The sequence below is a fragment of the Ambystoma mexicanum genome, chromosome 9 (genome assembly GCF_040938575.1).
Source record: "Ambystoma mexicanum isolate Mex_15411 chromosome 9, UKY_AmexF1_1, whole genome shotgun sequence".
Lineage (NCBI taxonomy): Eukaryota > Metazoa > Chordata > Amphibia > Caudata > Ambystomatidae > Ambystoma > Ambystoma mexicanum.
Window position 1 is genome coordinate 442874250 of NC_090931.1, and position 20568 is coordinate 442894817.

The 20568-nt window shown below is 56.2% G+C and overlaps 1 protein-coding gene across 4 annotated transcripts in view; it reads left to right on the top strand.

Moving 5' to 3' along the window:
- The window catches only part of LOC138488157 (N-acyl-aromatic-L-amino acid amidohydrolase (carboxylate-forming)-like), a 304572-nt gene that overhangs the window by 263681 nt on the left and 20323 nt on the right, over positions 1–20568 (top strand). For all 4 annotated transcript variants that reach the window (XM_069614944.1, XM_069614947.1, XM_069614945.1 and 1 more), the window contains exon 6: positions 3023–3132. In XM_069614944.1, the coding sequence (XP_069471045.1) occupies positions 3023–3132 (110 nt within the window). The remainder of the gene's footprint in view (positions 1–3022; positions 3133–20568) is intronic.

The following is a 20568-nucleotide window of genomic DNA, read 5'->3' on the forward strand; positions in this document are numbered from 1 at the left end:
CACTCCGGGAAGATTAAGGCATCCCCCCCGACCCCCACCAGAACAGTGATGTTGTGGCTTGGAAATTATCTTGAAGCCATCTGGGAGAAGGGAGTCCAAAGCAGTGACTGAACTGGCATTGAACCATGTCTCGGTGAGGGTGAGAATATCAAGGTCAGTGTCTTCAAGAAGGAGGCAGATGTTGGCGGAGTGTTTGTTGGCTGAATGGGCGTTAAGAGTAGTCAAGTGAAGGAGGTCTCTGCCTTTGAGGGTTTTCCGAGGTGGATTTCAGGGGCGTGGTACACCAGTCAGAGAGGGAGGGCCAGAGAGAGTGGTAGGGGGGGAGTCAGGTGAAGAAAGGAAGTTAATGAGGGACGCAGGCACTGGTCAAAGATGAGGAGGTTGGTTTGAGGACCCTGAACTAAGATAGTTCCTGTGTGGTAGACATTAATGATGCAGTGTGATGATGAGAAGCCGGCCACTTGGTGCCACCATTAATGGGAGAGGATGTGGGAGGAGGGAGAGTGCAGATGAGATGAGGAGTCCATAGATCTGGGGGGGGGCAGAGAAAAGGATGTCAGTGAAGACCTGTTTGGAAGTTGCACTGATATAGGTGTCTGCGATGGGTAGGCCAGGGTTGGCGCTCAGTATTTCTTTTTTGTGCTTTTTTCTTCCAGACTCTGTAAGAGAGGGAGGGTAGGAGATAGTGTAGTAGTTGGAGAAGATAGGAGAGATGTTGAGTGCCATCAGGGTGGCAGAGTATAGCTGACAGAAAGAGGAGAGGCTGCACTGCACTGTTCTGGCCAACTCACCAAGCGGCCTGGTGATTACTGGATGGACACAAATGCAATGCACAATATGAGGTGCAGGATGTTAAAAGCACACACCTAGGTTTGAAAAGCAAAAACAAGACACAAAATCCAATGCACAATATGGGGTGCAGGATGGAAAAAGCACACACCTACATTTGAAAATCAAAAACAGGGCACAAAATGCAATGCGCACAACATGGGGTGCAGGATGTAAAAAGCACACAGCTAGGTTTGACGATCAAAAACAGGGCACAAAATGCAGTAAGGAAGAGGACGATAAAGTGAGGCGGGGCAGAAGAAAGGCACAGGTATAGTTCAGGTTTGTTAATGTAGGAAGCAGTGGAAGAGTTCAGCCATCACTCGCCTATCTGCAGAGAACGTGCAGGTGCAGGTTACATGCTTTGTGTGAGTACCGGTGGTTCCATGATGCAGTGGGGAGGGGGTCAAAGCAGCGGCCCTCCGATCCCTTCCAGGCCCTGACAAGCTCAGACAGCCTTTGCTTAGGGCCTTCGGTTGGTGGGCTGGCTTTCCAGCCTGCTGGCTTGATCCATAAATTATGAAAATGAATAAAGATACTTGATTTCTTTTTGAAGTGTGATAACCTTTTTTAGAATTACATTGAAAGTACAAAATTATGGTATTTGTGTTACACAGCATTTCTCCTCATGTATTTGCAATGTGACGCAGGCTTAGAAACGTGCCTCACACAAACGTCCCATTCAAATACCATTTACTTGACATTTCTTTCAGGAGCTATGATCCCAACTGCTTCCCAAACGGCTGTACAAGTCTTTTTTCCGAAGTGTGACTATCAAAATGAACCCATCACACAATAACGTAGGCCTAAGCCGAGGACTTCCCATATTTCCTACCAAACAACTTCTGCTTATTTCATGTACTTTACGTTCCTGACCTCAAGTTGATTTTAACCAAATAACTTGTCAGTTACTTCTAAGTTTATAGCTTCAGCATGAAACCTATTACTACATTGTGTGTATTGCAGGTGTATTTGCATTTCACAAAATGGATACCTTGTATCCATGATACTTGTACAATAGCTTCCTTACCTGTGCCTCGACCAGCTTGCCAATCAATCACCTGCCCATGTCGTTTCAATGGGTTTTCCTTACAGCTGCCATGTTTCTCCTGTGTCTCACTCTTCCATTTTCCATGGCTCTGCCTCACCAGTCTTCCCTTGGTTTACATGATCTCCTTCCCCACTCTTACATATTTCCATGGCTCTGCCTCACCGGCCTTCCCTTGGTTTACATAATCTCATTCCTCACTCTCCCATATTTCCATGGCTCTGCCTCACTGGTCTTCTCTCGGTTTACATGATCTCATTGCCCACTCTCCCATATTTCCATGGCTGTGCCTCACCCTTCTTCCTTTGGTTTACATGATCTCATTCCACACTCTCCCATATTTCCATGGCTGTACCTCACCCTTCTTCCCTTGGTTTACATGATCTCATTGCCCACTCTCCCATATGTCCATGACTGTACCTCACCCTTCTTCCCTTGGTTTACATGATCTCATTCCCCACTCTCACATATTTCCATGGCTGTGCCTCACCCTTCTTCCCTTGGTTTACATGATCTCATTCCCCACTCTCCCATATTTCCATGGCTGTGCCTCACCCTTCTTCCCTTGGTTTACATGATCTCATTCCCCACTCTCCCATATTTCCATGGCTGTGCCTCACCCTTCTTCCCTTGGTTTACATGATCTCATTCACCACTCTCCCATATTTCCATGGCTGTACCTCACCCTTCTTCCCTTGGTTTACATGATCTCATTCCCCACACTCCCATATTTCCATGGCTCAGCCTCACCGGCCTTCCTTTGCTTTACATCATCCCATTCCCCAATCTTCCATGTTTCCTTGGCTTATATGCACGCTTGTCCTGATCTCCTTTCTGCTCCGCTCGACATTCTTATCTTACATGGATCTCCCTCACAATACTGTCCAAATTTTCCCCGTCTACGTTTCTCCACTTGCCGTGCTTCTTTGCCCTCAATTTCCCTTTGACTTTTGCCAAACATTTTTTGTTTCCTTAGTCTTCCCTCGTAAACTTATCTCATATCGCCTTCTTATTTACTTCCACTCCTCCGTGGTATAGTGGGCCACTTCCGCAGCCTGATCGGAATATTCCTTGCATCTTAATCTCATCATTGCATCATGTTTCCAAGAATCCACCTCACAGCCCTGTCCCTATTTTCCCCGACAGGTGCAGAGTTTCCTGCTTTTGAGATGGAGGCATTTGGTGTGCTCGAAAGAGTGGATTACCCAAGGAATGCTGCAGGAGAGCCCCAGGCAGTTATACACTCCAAGTTGCAGGTCAGTTTGACTTTATGTGAAGTGATTGTGATTTAATCTGTCCTAGATGTATTTCTGTTATTTCCACAGACTCTATCTACGAGAAGTTGAGCAAATTGCCCACTAGGGTTTGTAGCGAGAAATAATTCCATAAAGCTAGAGCGAGAGGGAAGAACGTGTGTGGTGTAGTAATGTGGAGAGGGGCATTGATGGATGTCACATAATTTAGGATTATTAGCCGATCTGGCTGGCCTGATCGAGTGGTAATGGCCCGGGGACCAAGATACAGGCCTGAGCGCATTGAGGGCCTTACCAATGGGCCCTGGTGCAGTTACCACCTGATCTGGCAGGCCGGATCCGCTATTATTGCTATTAGCACTCCGGATTGCCAATCCGGGAACCCGGGGTGCTGATAGAAATGTTTTTTGTAGGAATGAACAGGACGCGTGGTGATGTGCAGTTCATTCACACAAAAAACTCAAAATAGCTGCCACGGAGCTGGAAGTTGGGGCTCCAAGCAGAGCCGATCTTCCAAGTCCGTGGCAGGCAAAAGGAAGAAGAAGCGGCAGCAGCAGCGACAGGGGCGCCGCTGCTGGTGAAGGAATCGGGTAAGTAGGACTAGGCGTGAGAGGGGCAATACACAAAGGGGAAGGGAGGTTGAGGGCAAGATAGCAGTGTGGGGGAAGCAGCCATCCGGTTTCTTGGAACATGGGCTTGGATCATCGGCTTCAGCCCGCGATACGAGCAACCTGATTGGTTGTCCCCCCTGCCCTGGGTGACAATACAAAGAGAGGATCTGTTGGAAGAGGCCATAGGTGTAGAAACAGAAGGGGAGGGTTTTGTAAAGCAGTGAGGAAAGAGTACCAGAGAGTAGGAGGCAGAAGGGAGGAGCTGTGACATAGGAATTGAAGAGCAGATGCCAAAATCAGTAGTAAATGGGAGCAGCTGTGGTTCATTATGGGATGTGGACAGGGGTCTGGAGAACAGGAAGTAAAGGGAGAAGACGTGCTATGGCAATATGGCTCATGTGCCAATGACAGGGGGCTGAGGAGGTGATACACAATTTGCATGTAGGATAGTGCTTCCCAGGTCAGGCCCCATAAGGGAGATGACTTAATATGGAATTGAGAGAAACGTTTGAGAGGTAAGAGATCGAAAATTGAGAATGAGAGAGCAAGGAGAGGGCGCAGAATATAGTCCTGGAGACTAGAGCATTGCTCATTTGGGATGAGGCCCAGTGTTGAAGTGGTAGAGAGAGTTCCTGAGAGTGGTGGAAAAGGCGATTGGGTGGTCAGCATAAAAGCGGACGAGATTTACATTGAGTGCAAATCAGCAGTATGGAAGTGATAGTCCCAGACGTTGGGAGCCAGCTTAACGCCTTTTTGTGCAGATATGCCCAATATGCTAAAGACTGTTAACATTTGCTGATGATTTTGGATTATAGCTGAGTTAATATATATAATTTAGATCAAATATCACTGGAAGTATTCAGGAACGTTAATGTGTATCTTTTCTGAAGATGGACATGATGGGTGATATTTCTCCAATCATAAACGCTGCCTTGAAATCAGGAAGATAGTGCAGCAGTGTATAATGCATCCATTGCCCTTTACTCCAGGGGAATTGAAGTCACTCATGGTTCAGGTGTGGACCAAAATACGCTTACACAGCACAAAGTCAGATGTTAAATTGGAAAGCTTGTGTGCATGCACTTTCGTGGCTCGCCCCTTGTCCCGCACCCCTGTAAGCATATCAGATGCCAGTCCTTTCTTCTTGCTCAGGGTTCAGAAGCATGCTTGCACACTGGCTTTACGCTTTAGGTTTTTTCTAATCAGTACTCTGGTGCCTTTTCTGGCCATAGGTTTTCACCTGTGCATCTTCCTAAGATGTGTTCCCGATTATGAGGCCGATTCATGGAATAATTAGCGCGGCGCAAGTGGGCAAAAACGTGCGAATCGCAGTGGAATAGCGAAAATCGCAGTGCAATTGCGAAAATCGCACGAAAAGCAGCGCACGTCGATTCATGGAAGGCCGTGCGCGAGAAAACCAGCGGATGTGCGATAAAAAGTGCGCGGCGCACGTTGGCGCACAGGCCATCTAACAGCGTGCGCCAGGTCACTGCGAAAATCGCACAGGCCACAGCAAAAATCGCACATAGCGCGGCGCACGCAACAAAAGTAGGCGGAACACGGGCGTAACACTCGGAATGGGGAACAACTTGCCAAAACGTGGGCGTCACGGGGGAAGTACAGGGCACAAGTGCGCGGAACGCCCACACGCTCGCCTACAACACGTATTCATGGAATAGAATAGGGGAAAAAAGCGCACGCTCAAACCAGCGCACAGGCACAAACACGACCGCCACAAGAAAGCAGGCGGTAGCGTCTCTGCGGCTGTAAGAAATGTGCGCCAAAAGGTGCGCCAACAAATCGCACCTATATACTGCCATGATGAATGTCCCATACTGTGGCCCTCCAGGAAAAAAGACGTGCAAAGGGGTACCCACAAACACGGACACCCGCTGACAAAAAATACATGTGCGTGTATACCGGGGTGCGCGGGAAGTCTAACACGCGATTTCAGCAGGGTACGTGCATCACAGGGGTTCGCGTGAAGTTCCACACGCGAACAGCCTGGGCGCGTGTATTTCAGGGGTGCGCGGGAAGTTCCACACGCGAACAGCCTGGGCGCGTGTATTCCAGGGGTGCGCGGGAAGTTCCACACGCGAACAGCCTGGGCGCGTGTATTTCAGGGGTGCGCGGGAAGTTCCACACGCGAACAGCCTGGGCACGTGTATTTCAGGGGTGCGCGGGAAGTTCCACACGCGAACAGCCTGGGCGCGTGTATTTCAGGGGTGCGCGGGAAGTTCCACACGCGAACAGCCTGGGCGCGTGTATTCCAGGGGTGCGCGGGAAGTTCCACATGTGATTTGACAGTGTGGGTCCTCCCAGGTGTACCCTGTACACCCTCCACGGCCCCTGCAGGCAGCCCACACCACAGGGGACTACCCTGCATCCCTGGTCATGTCCCGCAGGCAGCCCACCCACCATGGGCATGCCCCCCAGCAAAGGCACATGTCTCCTTGAACTAATGAACACCAACTCATGTCCCCTTGCACCCCCACCCCCCAGCACTGTGGGGCACCTGCCAGCAGGCCCCCACCCATGTCCAACTCATGTCCCCCACCCCCCCCACCCCCCAGCACTGTGGGGCACCTGCCAGCAGGCCCCCACCCATGTCCAACTCATGTCTCCCACCACCCCCACCCCCCAGCCACCAGGGTCACCCTCCACCAGGCCCCCACTCATGTCACCCACCACCCCCACACCCCAGCACTGTGGGGCACCTGCCAGCAGGCCCCCACCCATGTCCAACTCATGTCCCCCACCCCCCCCACTCCCCAGCACTGTGGGGCACCTGCCAGCAGGCCCCCACCCATGTCCAACTCATGTCCCCTTGCACCCCCACCCCCCAGCACTGTGGGGCACCTGCCAGCAGGCCCCCACCCATGTCCAACTCATGTCCCCCACCCCCCCCCCACCCCCCAGCACTGTGGGGCACCTGCCAGCAGGCCCCCACCCATGTCCAACTCATGTCTCCCACCACCCCCACCCCCCAGCCACCAGGGTCACCCTCCACCAGGCCCCCACTCATGTCACCCACCACCCCCACACCCCAGCACTGTGGGGCACCTGCCAGCAGGCCCCCACCCATGTCCAACTCATGTCCCCCACCCCCACCCCACCCCCCAGCACTGTGGGGCACCTGCCAGCAGGCCCCCACCCATGTCCAACTCATGTCCCCCACCACCCCCACCCCCCAGCACTGTGGGGCACCTGCCAGCAGGCCCCCACCCATGTCCAACTCATGTCCCCCACCACCCCCACCCCCCAGCACTGTGGGGCACCTGCCAGCAGGCCCCCACCCATGTCCAACTCATGTCTCCCACCACCCCCACCCCCCAGCCACCAGGGTCACCCTCCACCAGGCCCCCACTCATGTCTCCCACCACCCCCACCCCCCAGCCACCAGGGTCACCCTCCACCAGGCCCCCACTCATGTCACCCACCACCCCCACACCCCAGCAGTGCAGGGTCACCATCCACCAGGCCCCCACTCATGTCACCCACCACCCCCACACCCCAGCAGTGCAGGGTCACCCTCCACCAGGCCCCCACTCATGTCACCCACCACCCCTACACCCCAGCAGTGCAGGGTCACCCTCCACCAGGCCCCCACTCATGTCACCCACCACCCCCACACCCCAGCAGTGCAGGGTCACCCTCCACCAGGCCCCCACTCATGTCACCCACCACCCCCACCCCCCAGCAGTGCAGGGTCACCCTCCACCAGGCCCCCACTCATGTCTACCACCACCCCCACCCCCCAGCCACCAGGGGCCCCCTCCACCAGACCCCCACTCATGTCACCCACCACCCCCACCCCCCAGCAGTGCAGGGTCACCCTCCACCAGGCCCCCACTCATGTCTCCCACCACCCCCACCCCCCAGCACTGTGGGGCACCTGCCAGCAGGCCCCCACCCATGTCCAACTCATGTCCCCCACCCCCCCCCCACCCCCCAGCACTGTGGGGCACCTGCCAGCAGGCCCCCACCCATGTCCAACTCATGTCCCCCACCACCCCCACCCCCCAGCACTGTGGGGCACCTGCCAGCAGGCCCCCACCCATGTCCAACTCATGTCCCCCACCACCCCCACCCCCCAGCACTGTGGGGCACCTGCCAGCAGGCCCCCACCCATGTCCAACTCATGTCCCCCACCACCCCCACCCCCCAGCACTGTGGGGCACCTGCCAGCAGGCCCCCACCCATGTCCAACTCATGTCTCCCACCACCCCCACCCCCCAGCCACCAGGGTCACCCTCCACCAGGCCCCCACTCATGTCTCCCACCACCCCCACCCCCCAGCCACCAGGGTCACCCTCCACCAGGCCCCCACTCATGTCACCCACCACCCCCACACCCCAGCAGTGCAGGGTCACCCTCCACCAGGCCCCCACTCATGTCACCCACCACCCCCACACCCCAGCAGTGCAGGGTCACCCTCCACCAGGCCCCCACTCATGTCACCCACCACCCCTACACCCCAGCAGTGCAGGGTCACCCTCCACCAGGCCCCCACTCATGTCACCCACCACCCCCACACCCCAGCAGTGCAGGGTCACCCTCCACCAGGCCCCCACTCATGTCACCCACCACCCCCACCCCCCAGCAGTGCAGGGTCACCCTCCACCAGGCCCCCACTCATGTCTACCACCACCCCCACCCCCCAGCCACCAGGGGCACCCTCCACCAGGCCCCCACTCATGTCACCCACCACCCCCACCCCCCAGCAGTGCAGGGTCACCCTCCACCAGGCCCCCACTCATGTCTCCCACCACCCCCACCCCCCAGCACTGTGGGGCACCTGCCAGCAGGCCCCCACCCATGTCCAACTCATGTCCCCCACCCCCCCACCCCCCAGCACTGTGGGGCACCTGCCAGCAGGCCCCCACCCATGTCCAACTCATGTCCCCCACCACCCCCACCCCCCAGCACTGTGGGGCACCTGCCAGCAGGCCCCCACCCATGTCCAACTCATGTCCCCCACCACCCCCACCCCCCAGCACTGTGGGGCACCTGCCAGCAGGCCCCCACCCATGTCCAACTCATGTCCCCCACCACCCCCACCCCCCAGCACTGTGGGGCACCTGCCAGCAGGCCCCCACCCATGTCCAACTCATGTCTCCCACCACCCCACCCCCCAGCCACCAGGGTCACCCTCCACCAGGCCCCCACTCATGTCTCCCACCACCCCCACCCCCCAGCCACCAGGGTCACCCTCCACCAGGCCCCCACTCATGTCCCCCACCACCCCCACCCCCCAGCACTGTGGGGCACCTGCCAGCAGGCCCCCACCCATGTCAAACCATGTCTCCCACCACCCCCACCCCCCAGCCACCAGGGTCACCCTCCACCAGGCCCCCACTCATGTCTCCCACCACCCCCACCCCCCAGCCACCAGGGTCACCCTCCACCAGGCCCCCACTCATGTCACCCACCACCCCCACACCCCAGCAGTGCAGGGTCACCCTCCACCAGGCCCCCACTCATGTCACCCACCACCCCCACACCCCAGCAGTGCAGGGTCACCCTCCACCAGGCCCCCACTCATGTCACCCACCACCCCCACACCCCAGCAGTGCAGGGTCACCCTCCACCAGGCCCCCACTCATGTCACCCACCACCCCCACACCCCAGCAGTGCAGGGTCACCCTCCACCAGGCCCCCACTCATGTCACCCACCACCCCCACCCCCCAGCAGTGCAGGGTCACCCTCCACCAGGCCCCCACTCATGTCACCCACCACCCCCACACCCCAGCAGTGCAGGGTCACCCTCCACCAGGCCCCCACTCATGTCACCCACCACCCCCACCCCCCAGCAGTGCAGGGTCACCCTCCACCAGGCCCCCACTCATGTCTCCCACCACCCCCACCCCCCAGCACTGTGTGGGACCTGCCAGCAGGCCCCCACCCATGTCCAATCCATGCCCCCCTGCACCTGGGTCCCAACATTCCCCAATCATGTCCGTAATGCCCATCCTCCCCTGCCAAAAGGCCCAACCAACTATCACACCCACCCACATATCAAAGGCAATTACATGTTACACCCCCAATGTAAATAATGCAATTTAACACATGTCTGTCACACACAATGGCTGCAAGTGAATGACAAAACACCCAACATGACATGCCTGAAAGCAATGAGATGATACGACACATTGAAGATTAAAAAAATAATATGTATTGAACAGCAAATAAGAAAAAACACAAAGCAAATCAAACAAAACAAGATGAATGTCCAAGAAAAAATTCTGAAAAATTAAAATAAGCCAATTAAGAAGATCATCCTGGGTCCATGAGCCCTACCAAATTAAACCTAACTGACTACTAACTAAAAAGTGAACTATATACAAAAAAGTGGTGCATTGTCCAATCGCAACCAAAAAAAAATCAAAAAAACAAAGGAAACCTAACCCTAACTATACAACTATATACAAAGGCAGCGGGCTATTCGGACGGCTCACTGGTTGTTGTCATGGGCCAGGGCATCATCGAACTCCTGGTCAATGGCTTGGAGGCGGGCATGTTCCCTGGCCCCGAGGTCCCGCAGGGATAACGCAGTGTCCAGCTCAAACTCCCTGCGAAGACCCTCGAGGCACTCAGCCCGCCTCAGCGCCCTCCGCATGGAGTCCTCCGCCCTGACCATCGTGAGCCGTTCCTCCTCTGCCCGCTGCCGCTCCGCACCTATCCGCTGGCACAACCTCTCCCACACGGAAGCCACTCCCATTCCAGGGTTCTCCTGCCCTCCGGCCGATGCCTGCACCCCTGATGTTGATGGCCCCGAGCCATGATGCCTCCCACGTTGAGCCTGCTGCTGCCTCCGACGCAACTGCCTGTGCCAGCACGACGGCATCCAGGCTGATGGAAACCACCGACGCCGTCGTGCACGTGCCCTGCCCGATGATGCCGTCACATCCTCCATCTGCTGGGGTCCAGTTGGTCTGGTGTCCACCCCTGCTGGATCTCTGACTCCCGACTGTGGCAGGGATGGGATCCCCACCGAGCTGGCTGCATTGGTCGGGGCAGGTCCAGAGGGGGCCCTGGTGTCATCTGGGCTGGAAGACGGCAAGGAGAACGACTGGTGGATAGCCTGCACAGAGGAGGAGAGGGCCGCCACATTGGCCAACACATGCAGGAAACCCCCGAACATGGCCGATCCCAATTGGGCCACGTCGGCACGGTGCACTTCGTGATGACGTGCGTGCTCCTCCCGGGAAGCACGCACGGCATCACGAATCACAGCCGTGCGCATCGCGACCCCAATCAGGACCTTCTCCGCACGGCCAGGGGTTCCCACGTCCGCAGGTGGAGGGGAGTCAGGTGACATGGACATCCCCTCTACCTGCGGACAGGCCTGGGACGGGGCATCCCTGCTGGTGCATGGTGGTGCACTCACAGGGTCAGGGACAGCGACATGCACAGGCCCCTCCACGGTGACCTGTGCTGCCTCCTGCCCCTGGCCCTGGACTGCACCACTTGCACCAGCAGGGATGCCCCCACCAGGCCCCATGTGTGCCCCAGTGACGGCCTCCTCCTCCTCTGTGCAAACCACCAACCTGGATGGCTCCTCACCGTCTCCCACCGTAGCAGGCCCCTGTGGGGGCTCACCCACCCCTTCCGCTGCAGCCGTGGGGGCATCCCCGCCGCCTTGCTCCACAGCGCCGTCTCCGCCCTCTTCTTCACTAGCCGCTGCGTAGAGGGAGACAAAGAACACAAGCATCAGGGCACTGTACAATGGTCCCCTAGACAGGAAGCAATAGCAGATGAGCACCACTGTCAAAGTACACTTCCATCATGTCCCTCCACAACACATGGGTCAGTCCAGGCAAAACACACACAGTAACAGGCATGGTGCATGCCATGGACATTTCCATGCATGTCCAATGGACTCTTGAAACATTCAATGATATGTAACTCACATGCATCATGCCTCATGCCCATCACATGCACACACTTCACCTCAGTCACATCCATCTGGCCCCAAACACACCAAACACAGCGGTTACAAGGGTAATTTGGCTGCTTTACTGAATCTGTGCATTGTCACACACATGTGTCATGCATCCATGGCATGCACAAGTCACAGACACGCAGGTCAGGCACACAGACATGGCTACCATATATGTACCTGGCATCAGCACCCATCCCTCACCCCCACCCATGTCCAGGTACAGAGACTGGCATGCTCTCATGTTCAAAATCTGAATAGGGCTCCCCATGCGGCATTTCAACACATGCAACAACCATGTGCATCACACATCACTGGTCGCACATGCATTACCATGATGTCCCTGCACACATACATGCATACATGGCCTATGGCACACATACAGGCAAGTATCATAGAACCAGCACACCGCAACATGCCCTGTCTCACACAGTAATGCATGGACACTTACCGCTCAACTCCAGACGGGCCTCCCTCTCAAGGATCTGGGCGTGGAGCGCTGGGCGTACGCGTTCCAGGACCCTCATCTGGATGGAACTCATGCGGCCCCGGCCCCCCTCCACGAGGCGCCGGGCCTTCACAAGGGTCCTGGACCTCAAGTCCTCCCAGCGCTTCTTGATCTTCAGGACGTCGCGGGTTGCCACCCCCTCCGCGTTGATGGCAACCACACAGTCGGCCCAGATCCTCTGCCGTCCTTCCTTGCTGGCGCGGGACGATCCAAAGAGGGCATCATACTGCCCCAGGACATGCTCCACCAGGACACCAACTTCGGTGACAGTGAAGCTGGTGCCCCTCTGCCTGGGGTTGCCACTGGTGCCAGATGTGGAAGTGCCCGACACGGCAACCCCAGAGGCAGGTGTGGGTGGGCAACTGGGTCCTGGGGCTGGGCTGTGGAGCGATGTAATACCAGTCGGGAGTCTTCAGTTCCAGCAGGGGTGGACACAGCAACTGGACCCCTGCAGATGGCTGATGTGCAGGCACCAAATGGCAGGGCACGGTGGCAGCAGGCAGGCAGGCAGGCAGGCAGCAGCAGATGGCACGTGGGAGGCTGCTCGGGGCACTGGGGGGCAGTAACTCGGCCTTCTGGGCAGGAGCGTGGGCTTCCGTGTGTTTTCGCGTGGCCAGCTTGATACGGAGTGATTTGGCACGTGAAAATCCTGCACGTCAGCGTGAAATCCGAGGAAAGGCCCTTAGCGCGTAAGCGCGTCAGCACGCATACGCGATTCTATTGGACCAGAGTCCCTCAGCGCGTAAGCGCGTCTGTGACGTGACCCGCACGGGTGTTCCCCACTCAGCACGTGATGACGGGGCACACGTGGAGATACTGCACGTCAGAGTGTCATCGCGTGTAATTGGACAAAAGTGCGCGTACACGCGATTGGCCTATGTACGTGTATTTAATGGGTGCGCGGCCACTTACACACGCAAGTACGTCAGCGAACCTGTATCACGTGGTGCATGTGAATTTCCGCACGCTATTGGACTGGGAACTGGATTCCAGGGGTGCGCGGGTCACACGCTGTATCCCGTGGTGCGTGTGAATTTCCACACGCTATTGGACTGGGAACTGGATTCCAGGGGTGCGCGGGTCACACGCTGTATCCCGTGGTGCGTGTGAATTTCCACACGCTATTGGACTGGGAACTGGATTCCAGGGGTGCGCGGGTCACACGCTGTATCCCGTGGTGCGTGTGAATTTCCACACGCTATTGGACTGGGAACTGGATTCCAGGGGTGCGCGGGTCACACGCTGTATCCCGTGGTGCGTGTGAATTTCCACACGCTATTGGACTGGGAACTGGATTCCAGGGGTGCGCGGGTCACACGCTGTATCCCGTGGTGCGTGTGAATTTCCACACGCTATTGGACTGGGAACTGGATTCCAGGGGTGCGCGGGTCACACGCTGTATCCCGTGGTGCGTGTGAATTTCCACACGCTATTGGACTGGGAACTGGATTCCAGGGGTGCGCGGGTCACACGCTCGCCTAGAACACGCGCTAAGCATAAATTGCGGACTTTAACAATAACAAGCTCAGACGCCAGGATGAACATACCGTTCCTAGCAGCAGTGGCAGTGGGCTACCAAAGGAGGAGGAGGAGGATAGTCAGGGCCAGAATATTCACACCCAGAACCAGCCTTTTCGGGATGCCTGATGACCAGGTGTATGGGAGGTACAGGTTTCCACCACACATCATACTGGACCTGGTGAGTGAGTGGGAGGATGACCTCACATCACCCACCCTGTGCTCCCAAGCACTCAGCCCCCTGGAGAAGGTCCTCAATGTACTGCACTTCTTAGCCACTGGATCATTTCAGCGGACAAGTGCCATAGTGGGTGGGGTGTCACAGGCCACCCAGTCACGCTGCCTACACCAGGTCTTGAACATCATGACTGCACGCCCATCAGTCCGCAGGCACATATACCTGCCCAGAACACCTGCAGAAAGGCATGCTGCCACCCTGGATTTTTACGCAGTGGCACGATTCCCCAAAGTGCTAGGTGCCATCGACTGCACCCATGTGGCTCTACGTCCCCCCAGGGCATCTGAGCACATCTATAGGAACCGCAAGCACTGGCATTCCATCAACGTGCAGGTAGCATGTAATGCCAAGGGAATCATCACCTCAGTATATGCAAACTATCCCGGCTCCACCCACGACAGCTTCATTTACCGAATGTCCACCCTAAGCCGGGACCTAGAAGCTGGGCGGCATGGCGATACATGGCTGCTTGGTGAGTATGTATGCCACTGCACATGCATGCATGTTGGATACTGAGCAAGGTCACAACCTCACCAATGATACCAATCCCCACCTCCACAGGGGACAGTGCCTACCCTCTCAGCCCCCACATGATGACGCCAATTCGGAACCCCACCACGCCACCCCAGGTAAGATTTAACACAGCCCACATTACAACCAGGGGCATAGTGGAGCGCACATTCGGAGTGCTGAAGTCACGCTTTCGCTCCCTTGACCGTTCTGGCGGGCAGCTGTTCTACGCTCCCCCAGTAGTGTGCAGGATCATAGTGGCAGCATGTGTCCTGCACAACGTTGCAACACGCCGGGGCCTGGCCGTGGACATGGTGGTGGCCCCACATCCCCAACCACATGCACAGCCGCTGCGCATGGGAGGGGAAAGGGCACGGGGGGAGGCAGCCCGTACACAGCTAGTGGCTAATTACTTCACATAGAAATCACACCCCTGTGGAGTGCACACTGCCCTGGCACATTCCATCTGACAATCAATGATGACTCAACCTGACACTGATCCTGAATGTCTGGAGAATGAACCGTGAATACCATATCAGCCTGAGATTGTTCACCTGGAAGTGTCACAATGTGTGCATCCCTACCCACACAGACACCACCAATGCAGTTTTGTGAAGTTACACATTGAAGCAGCTAAAATGAATACCCACTTGCAAAATGCAACAAGAGGACAGTGCCATGTCAGCCAACCCAACCCCAGCACTGCCACACGACACACCGTGCCATGTCATGCTAATTGCAGGTAAACAAAGTAATCCCCACAACATGACATCACTCTCACTATGTACAGTGGCACTATTAGAAACCTGCAACACCTGAAATGCTCACAGCAATGCCGGACCAACAACATACTTGAGCACGTAGTACCATTAACATGACATCAAAAATGTTACATATTAGTAGTCTCACCACCTGGAAATGCCTGCACTCCCACCACTACCAACTGTGCAGTGTTGGCGCCATGTAGAGTTGTAGGTGCACTGCTGCCAACGTGGTCCCCATCGCCAGACTAGAGGTCCTTGTGTGGACTTGAGGAAGGGACCTGCAAATTGGGAGGTAGACACAGAAGAAGAGTTACACATCAATGCAACATGCAGTGTACAACACAACAGCAATATGCACTATGAATGTATACACAGTATTGACTACAGACTGGCCACACAGCTCATGGGAGTCCAACGTCACTGTGTAATTCACTGTCACTTGGGCACACCCTTTGCAAGCCCATGGAAACGGGAAGCAGGAGGGGTGTGTGTGACTCAAACCCAAGCATCTGAACCAAATACATTACAAGCCTGCATGTGCCCAGCCACAATGCAGCGTATGCCCACAGGAACCACGGAAGCCAACACATCGAAGCCAACACATCGGAGCCAACAGATCGGAGCCAACAGATCGGAGCCAACAGATCGGAGCCAACAGATCGGAGCCAACAGATCGGCGCCAACAGATCGGAGCCAACAGATCGTCCCAAAAAAATTGGGAATAAAAGAAATCAAAATAAAAATATAAAAAAGAAACAATCAAAAATGGCCATTGATGGGCCCGGGGGGGTTGGGGAGGCCACCCAGGAGGTCCGAGGACAGGATGCACACCAGAACCCACCTGCGTGGATCCTGGGAAGATAAAACACCTCCATGGGCTCATGGCCCACACGGCTACCCTATTGTGGGAGTATCACTGCTGTCGCTATTATCACCCTGTGCAGCTGCATCCGGAGGTGGTTGCACTATGGGAGGCAGCCCACGCAAGGCCCTGGTCTGCTCCTCCATGGCTGCAAGCATGCGGGTGTGGTAGGTCTGGTTCTGGAGGATGAGTGTGCGGAGGTCCCCATGCAACAACTCACGGGATGCCCGGACCTCCGCCCTCGTTGCCTGCATCTCAGCTGAGAGCGTACGGGTGAGACGCTCCAGCTGCTGTTCTGTCCTTTGGTGTGTTGAAGCCTCAAGCTCAACAAGAGTCGTCCTGAGGTGTAGGAGCTCCTGCCTCAGGGCTTCCCTGTGGCCCTGGGACTCAATGGAGATGGCCTCCTGCAGAGTCGCCAGTGCCGCCCGCCTGTCCCTGTTGGACCCCAACATGTCCTCCCTGTGTGACTGGCAGATGGAGTCGGTTGCCTGCTCTAGTCGCTCCATCAGCCTTTCTGGGGGGACAATGGAAGTGGCCACCCTATCCATGGCCTGAGCCATCATCTCGGATGATGCAGCCTGTTGGGTAGCCATACCGTAAATGGATTGCTCCCATGCGGTATTGCCGGGTGGCGTACGGCCACCACGTCGGCGGGCACCACACCTGTCTGGGGCAAGGCGAACTGCGCCTTGCTGTGCCGGCACTGCCTGAGGCTGCAGGACTGCATTCCCCCTCTGATCTGCTGGCCCAGGAACAGGATCAGATGTCGCGGAGTGTGACCCTGCATCCGTAACCACCGAAGGCGTAGCTGCCAACACTGACATCCCCATGGAGGGTACTGACCCTGGTGCAGGTGGGTGAGACAGAACAGAATCCCTCCCTGGAACACTCACCAGCGACGGCACGTAGGTCTCATCCGAATCAACACCTGAGTACACCTCGGGGGAGGTGCAGCCAGAGACACCCCTTGAGAGCACGACCTGCAGCACTTGTGGGTTCTCCCCCACCACCACACCACGTCCCTCACTGGTGGTTGGTCGGCCCTGGGACACCTCCTGGGTCTGCACCATCTCCACAACCCCAGCAGTATCAGGTGCGTCTTCCCCTGCAAAGACATGAAAACAAAGTAATGGAAACAGGCATTAGCACCATGGCACACATTGAGGGCTGAGAAGCAAGAGAACCAGTACTTGATTGACACATGTCCCACATGACTAAAACCCTCCCATGCATGCACCCTCACTGCGTATGAAGTGCAGGCAAATGGCACACACTGATGACACCAAGATGGAAGATGAACAAATGTTCTGCATGCTGCCTGGCAGTGGCATCACACATTGGCCTGTGATTGGCAGGTGAAACACACATGCCATCACACAGATGGCATGTACCATTGCTATTGAGTGAAGATGGAGAGGAGGGCAGCACCTATTCATTCAGTCCAGTTCCCGCATGTAATGGCTTTTCTGATTCTAACAGGTCAGATTTTTCACCTGGAGCTGCCAGTCTGAAATGGTCAAATTGCACAGGGACATGTGTGTACAAATGATATCCAGGTAACAAAGTCACTCCACTTTACCATACCCATGTCAGACATGTGACTAGTGGACAGCGACATGCCTAGTGAAAGTGGTGGAATGCAAACAAAATGACTGAATGAACAGTGAAAAATAAGCAAATATGTTGTGTCAAGGTGACACTACAAGGGCAACTGGCGTGCAGTTGTGCTAGATGTCTACTGTTGGCAGAAGGGATACTGCTATGGCCAAATGCAGCTGCGCAGGAAGTATTGCATGAAGCACATGGCTGACCCATACGACTGAGGCGCACACACTCTCACCTGGCACCCGAACAGAAGCCCTCACACACACACCATGCACATGGATGACACACACATGCATGTGCACTCACCGGACAATGCTTCGTAATCAGCCAGATCTCCCACGCCTTGGATCTGTTCCTCCGTGACGTAGGTCCCAGCGACTGACTCATGTGGAGTGAGTTCCATGTCTACTACTGGAGACCAACCTCCAGTCACTAGAGTTGCGGCATGACTTGAGGCCAGCTTACTCTTTGCCCTGCGCTTTAGGTCATTCCAGCGCTTATAGCAATCATTGGCTGTGCGCCTCACGATTCCAAGGGCACTTACGATGTCCGCAACGGTCTGCCAGTGTGCCTGGCGTTGTGCAGGTGTGGTCTTGGATCCTGCAACAATGACCATCTCGTTGTCATGTCCGGACACATACTCGACAAGTGCATTCAGTTCGTCATCCGTGAAGCTGGGCTTCCTGGACGGGCCGGACTGTGTAGCCGTGTCTGGGGCATCAGCCTGTGCCGGACGAGCACTCTTCCTCTTCCGCTTGGAAGGTGGTGGTGATCCTGAGTGTCCTGCGCCGCTCTGGACACTAGGGGCAGGAGCCCTGGTGGACTCTGTATCAGGAGTGTGGGATTGCACACTCAGCATGGGAGTTGGTGCAGGCATTGGCTCTAGTGTGATGGTGTCAGGGGGAATGTCAGCAGCATGGACTAGGACCGACACTGTCCTGGCTGGGTGTGTGAGGGCTGGGGTGGATGGAGCCGCAGCTGCCCCTGCAGCCACTCCGCCCTGCCTCCTTGGTGCAGCAGATGACCTTGCTGCCCCAGATCCACGTGGCATGATGGCATCAACGTGCACCAGCGCACGTGTCGTAGCCCTGCTGACCTGGAAGTCAGCCATGGAGTCAGCCAGGTCTGGTGCCACAATGGGCTGGTCCAACAAGGGCTGAGCATGGATGGTGTCAGCCACTTCAGCCTCAACGGGAGGGGGGGAGGGGGGGAGGGGGGGGGATGATGGGTGCCCTTGACTGGTCCTCCACACATGGGGGGACAGGCTCACCCTGCAAGTTACGACCACGTCCCCTACCGGATCCACCACGGCCACCACTTGTGGCTCTTCCACCTTTGCCACCCTTACGGAATCCTCGCCTCCCAGCCATGGCACTGATATTAATGTGCGTATGGGAGTGGCTGTAGACAATTGTCCTGGGCAATTGGGGGTCAAAGGGGTTGGGTACCAGATGGTAATTGTACCCTAGTGCTCTAGCACGGCTGATTGTAACCCCTGGGGAAAGATGACGGGTCACACAACGCACAGGAGGCCCAAAAAAGGGAGATGACGTGCACGCAACCCCTCCTAGACCACGTGTGCAGAAAGAAAAACCTGCACTACGCTGTGGCACCCAGTAACACAAGAATGAACGTATGCGTGTCACACGCAGCCTAGAATGACCTCTGAAGGGGTAGGCTACACACGGGGCAAGCACAGAAGTTGGATACGTGCGTGACTCACCGTCTGCCAGGTAAAAGAGCGTGAAGAATGAGCGCGTTTGGCTGGCTAAACCCCCGCCAAAAGAAGATGTGTACGCTGTCTGAGAAGACAGGACAACAGTAGAAGGGGACACTGTTTGAGGGAACAGGCCCAGGTAAACCAGTAAAAGAGAAAAAAGAGAAAAAGCTGTCAGAGGTAACAGGGAATACGAACTGGAAACGCCGTGAAGTAAATCGCGTGTGAAACGACAAGAAGTACAGAATTCACCCACTCGCTCTCCACGAAAAGCACGTACAAGGAAATGGTGTTCTACATGTACCTTATATACAGGCCCACACGTACAGCGTCACTTACGCGGCGTGTACGTTCACCAATCACACGCTTTGTCACTCCTGCGTGTAGATCCATTTTCACCAATCACACGCTTTGTCACTTCTGCGTGTAGATCATTTTTCACCATTCACACGCTTTGTCACTTCTGCGTGTAGATCCATTTTCACCAATCACACGCTTTGTCACTTCTACGTGTACATCCATTTTCACCAATCACACGCTTTGACACTGGGACGTGTCACGCAACAATTTCCTGCACGTGCAGGTGACTATAGGCGCGCATATGCTGTTGACGGGTTTACGCGCTAAGGGCCTTTGCTGACGTGTGGGATTTCACTCCCTATCAGGCTGTCCACGCGTTCACACACGAGAGACCACGCTCCTGGCCAGGAGGCCAAATTACTGCCCCCCAGAGCCCTGAGCACGCTCCCACCTGCCATCTGCTGCTGCCTGACTGCCTGCTGGCCACGTGCCCCACAGTGCTGGTGGGTGGGGGTGTTGGGAGACATGGGTGGGGGCCTGGTGGAGGGTGCCCCTGCACTGGTGGGGGTGGTGGGAGACATGGGTGGGGGCTTGGTGGAGAGTGCCCCTGGTGGCGGGGGGGGGTGGGGGTGGTGGGAGACATGGGTGGGGGCCTGGTGGAGGCTGCCCCTGGTGGCGGGAGGGTGGGGGTGGTGGGAGACATGAGTGGGGGCCTGGTGGAGGCTGCCCCTGCACTGCTGGGGGGTGGGGGTGCAGGGGGACATGAGCAGGTGTGCAGGGTAGTCCCCTGTTTTGTAGGCTGCCTGCAGGGGCCGTGGAGGGTGTACAGGGAACACCTGTGAGGACCCACCCAGCCTAATCGC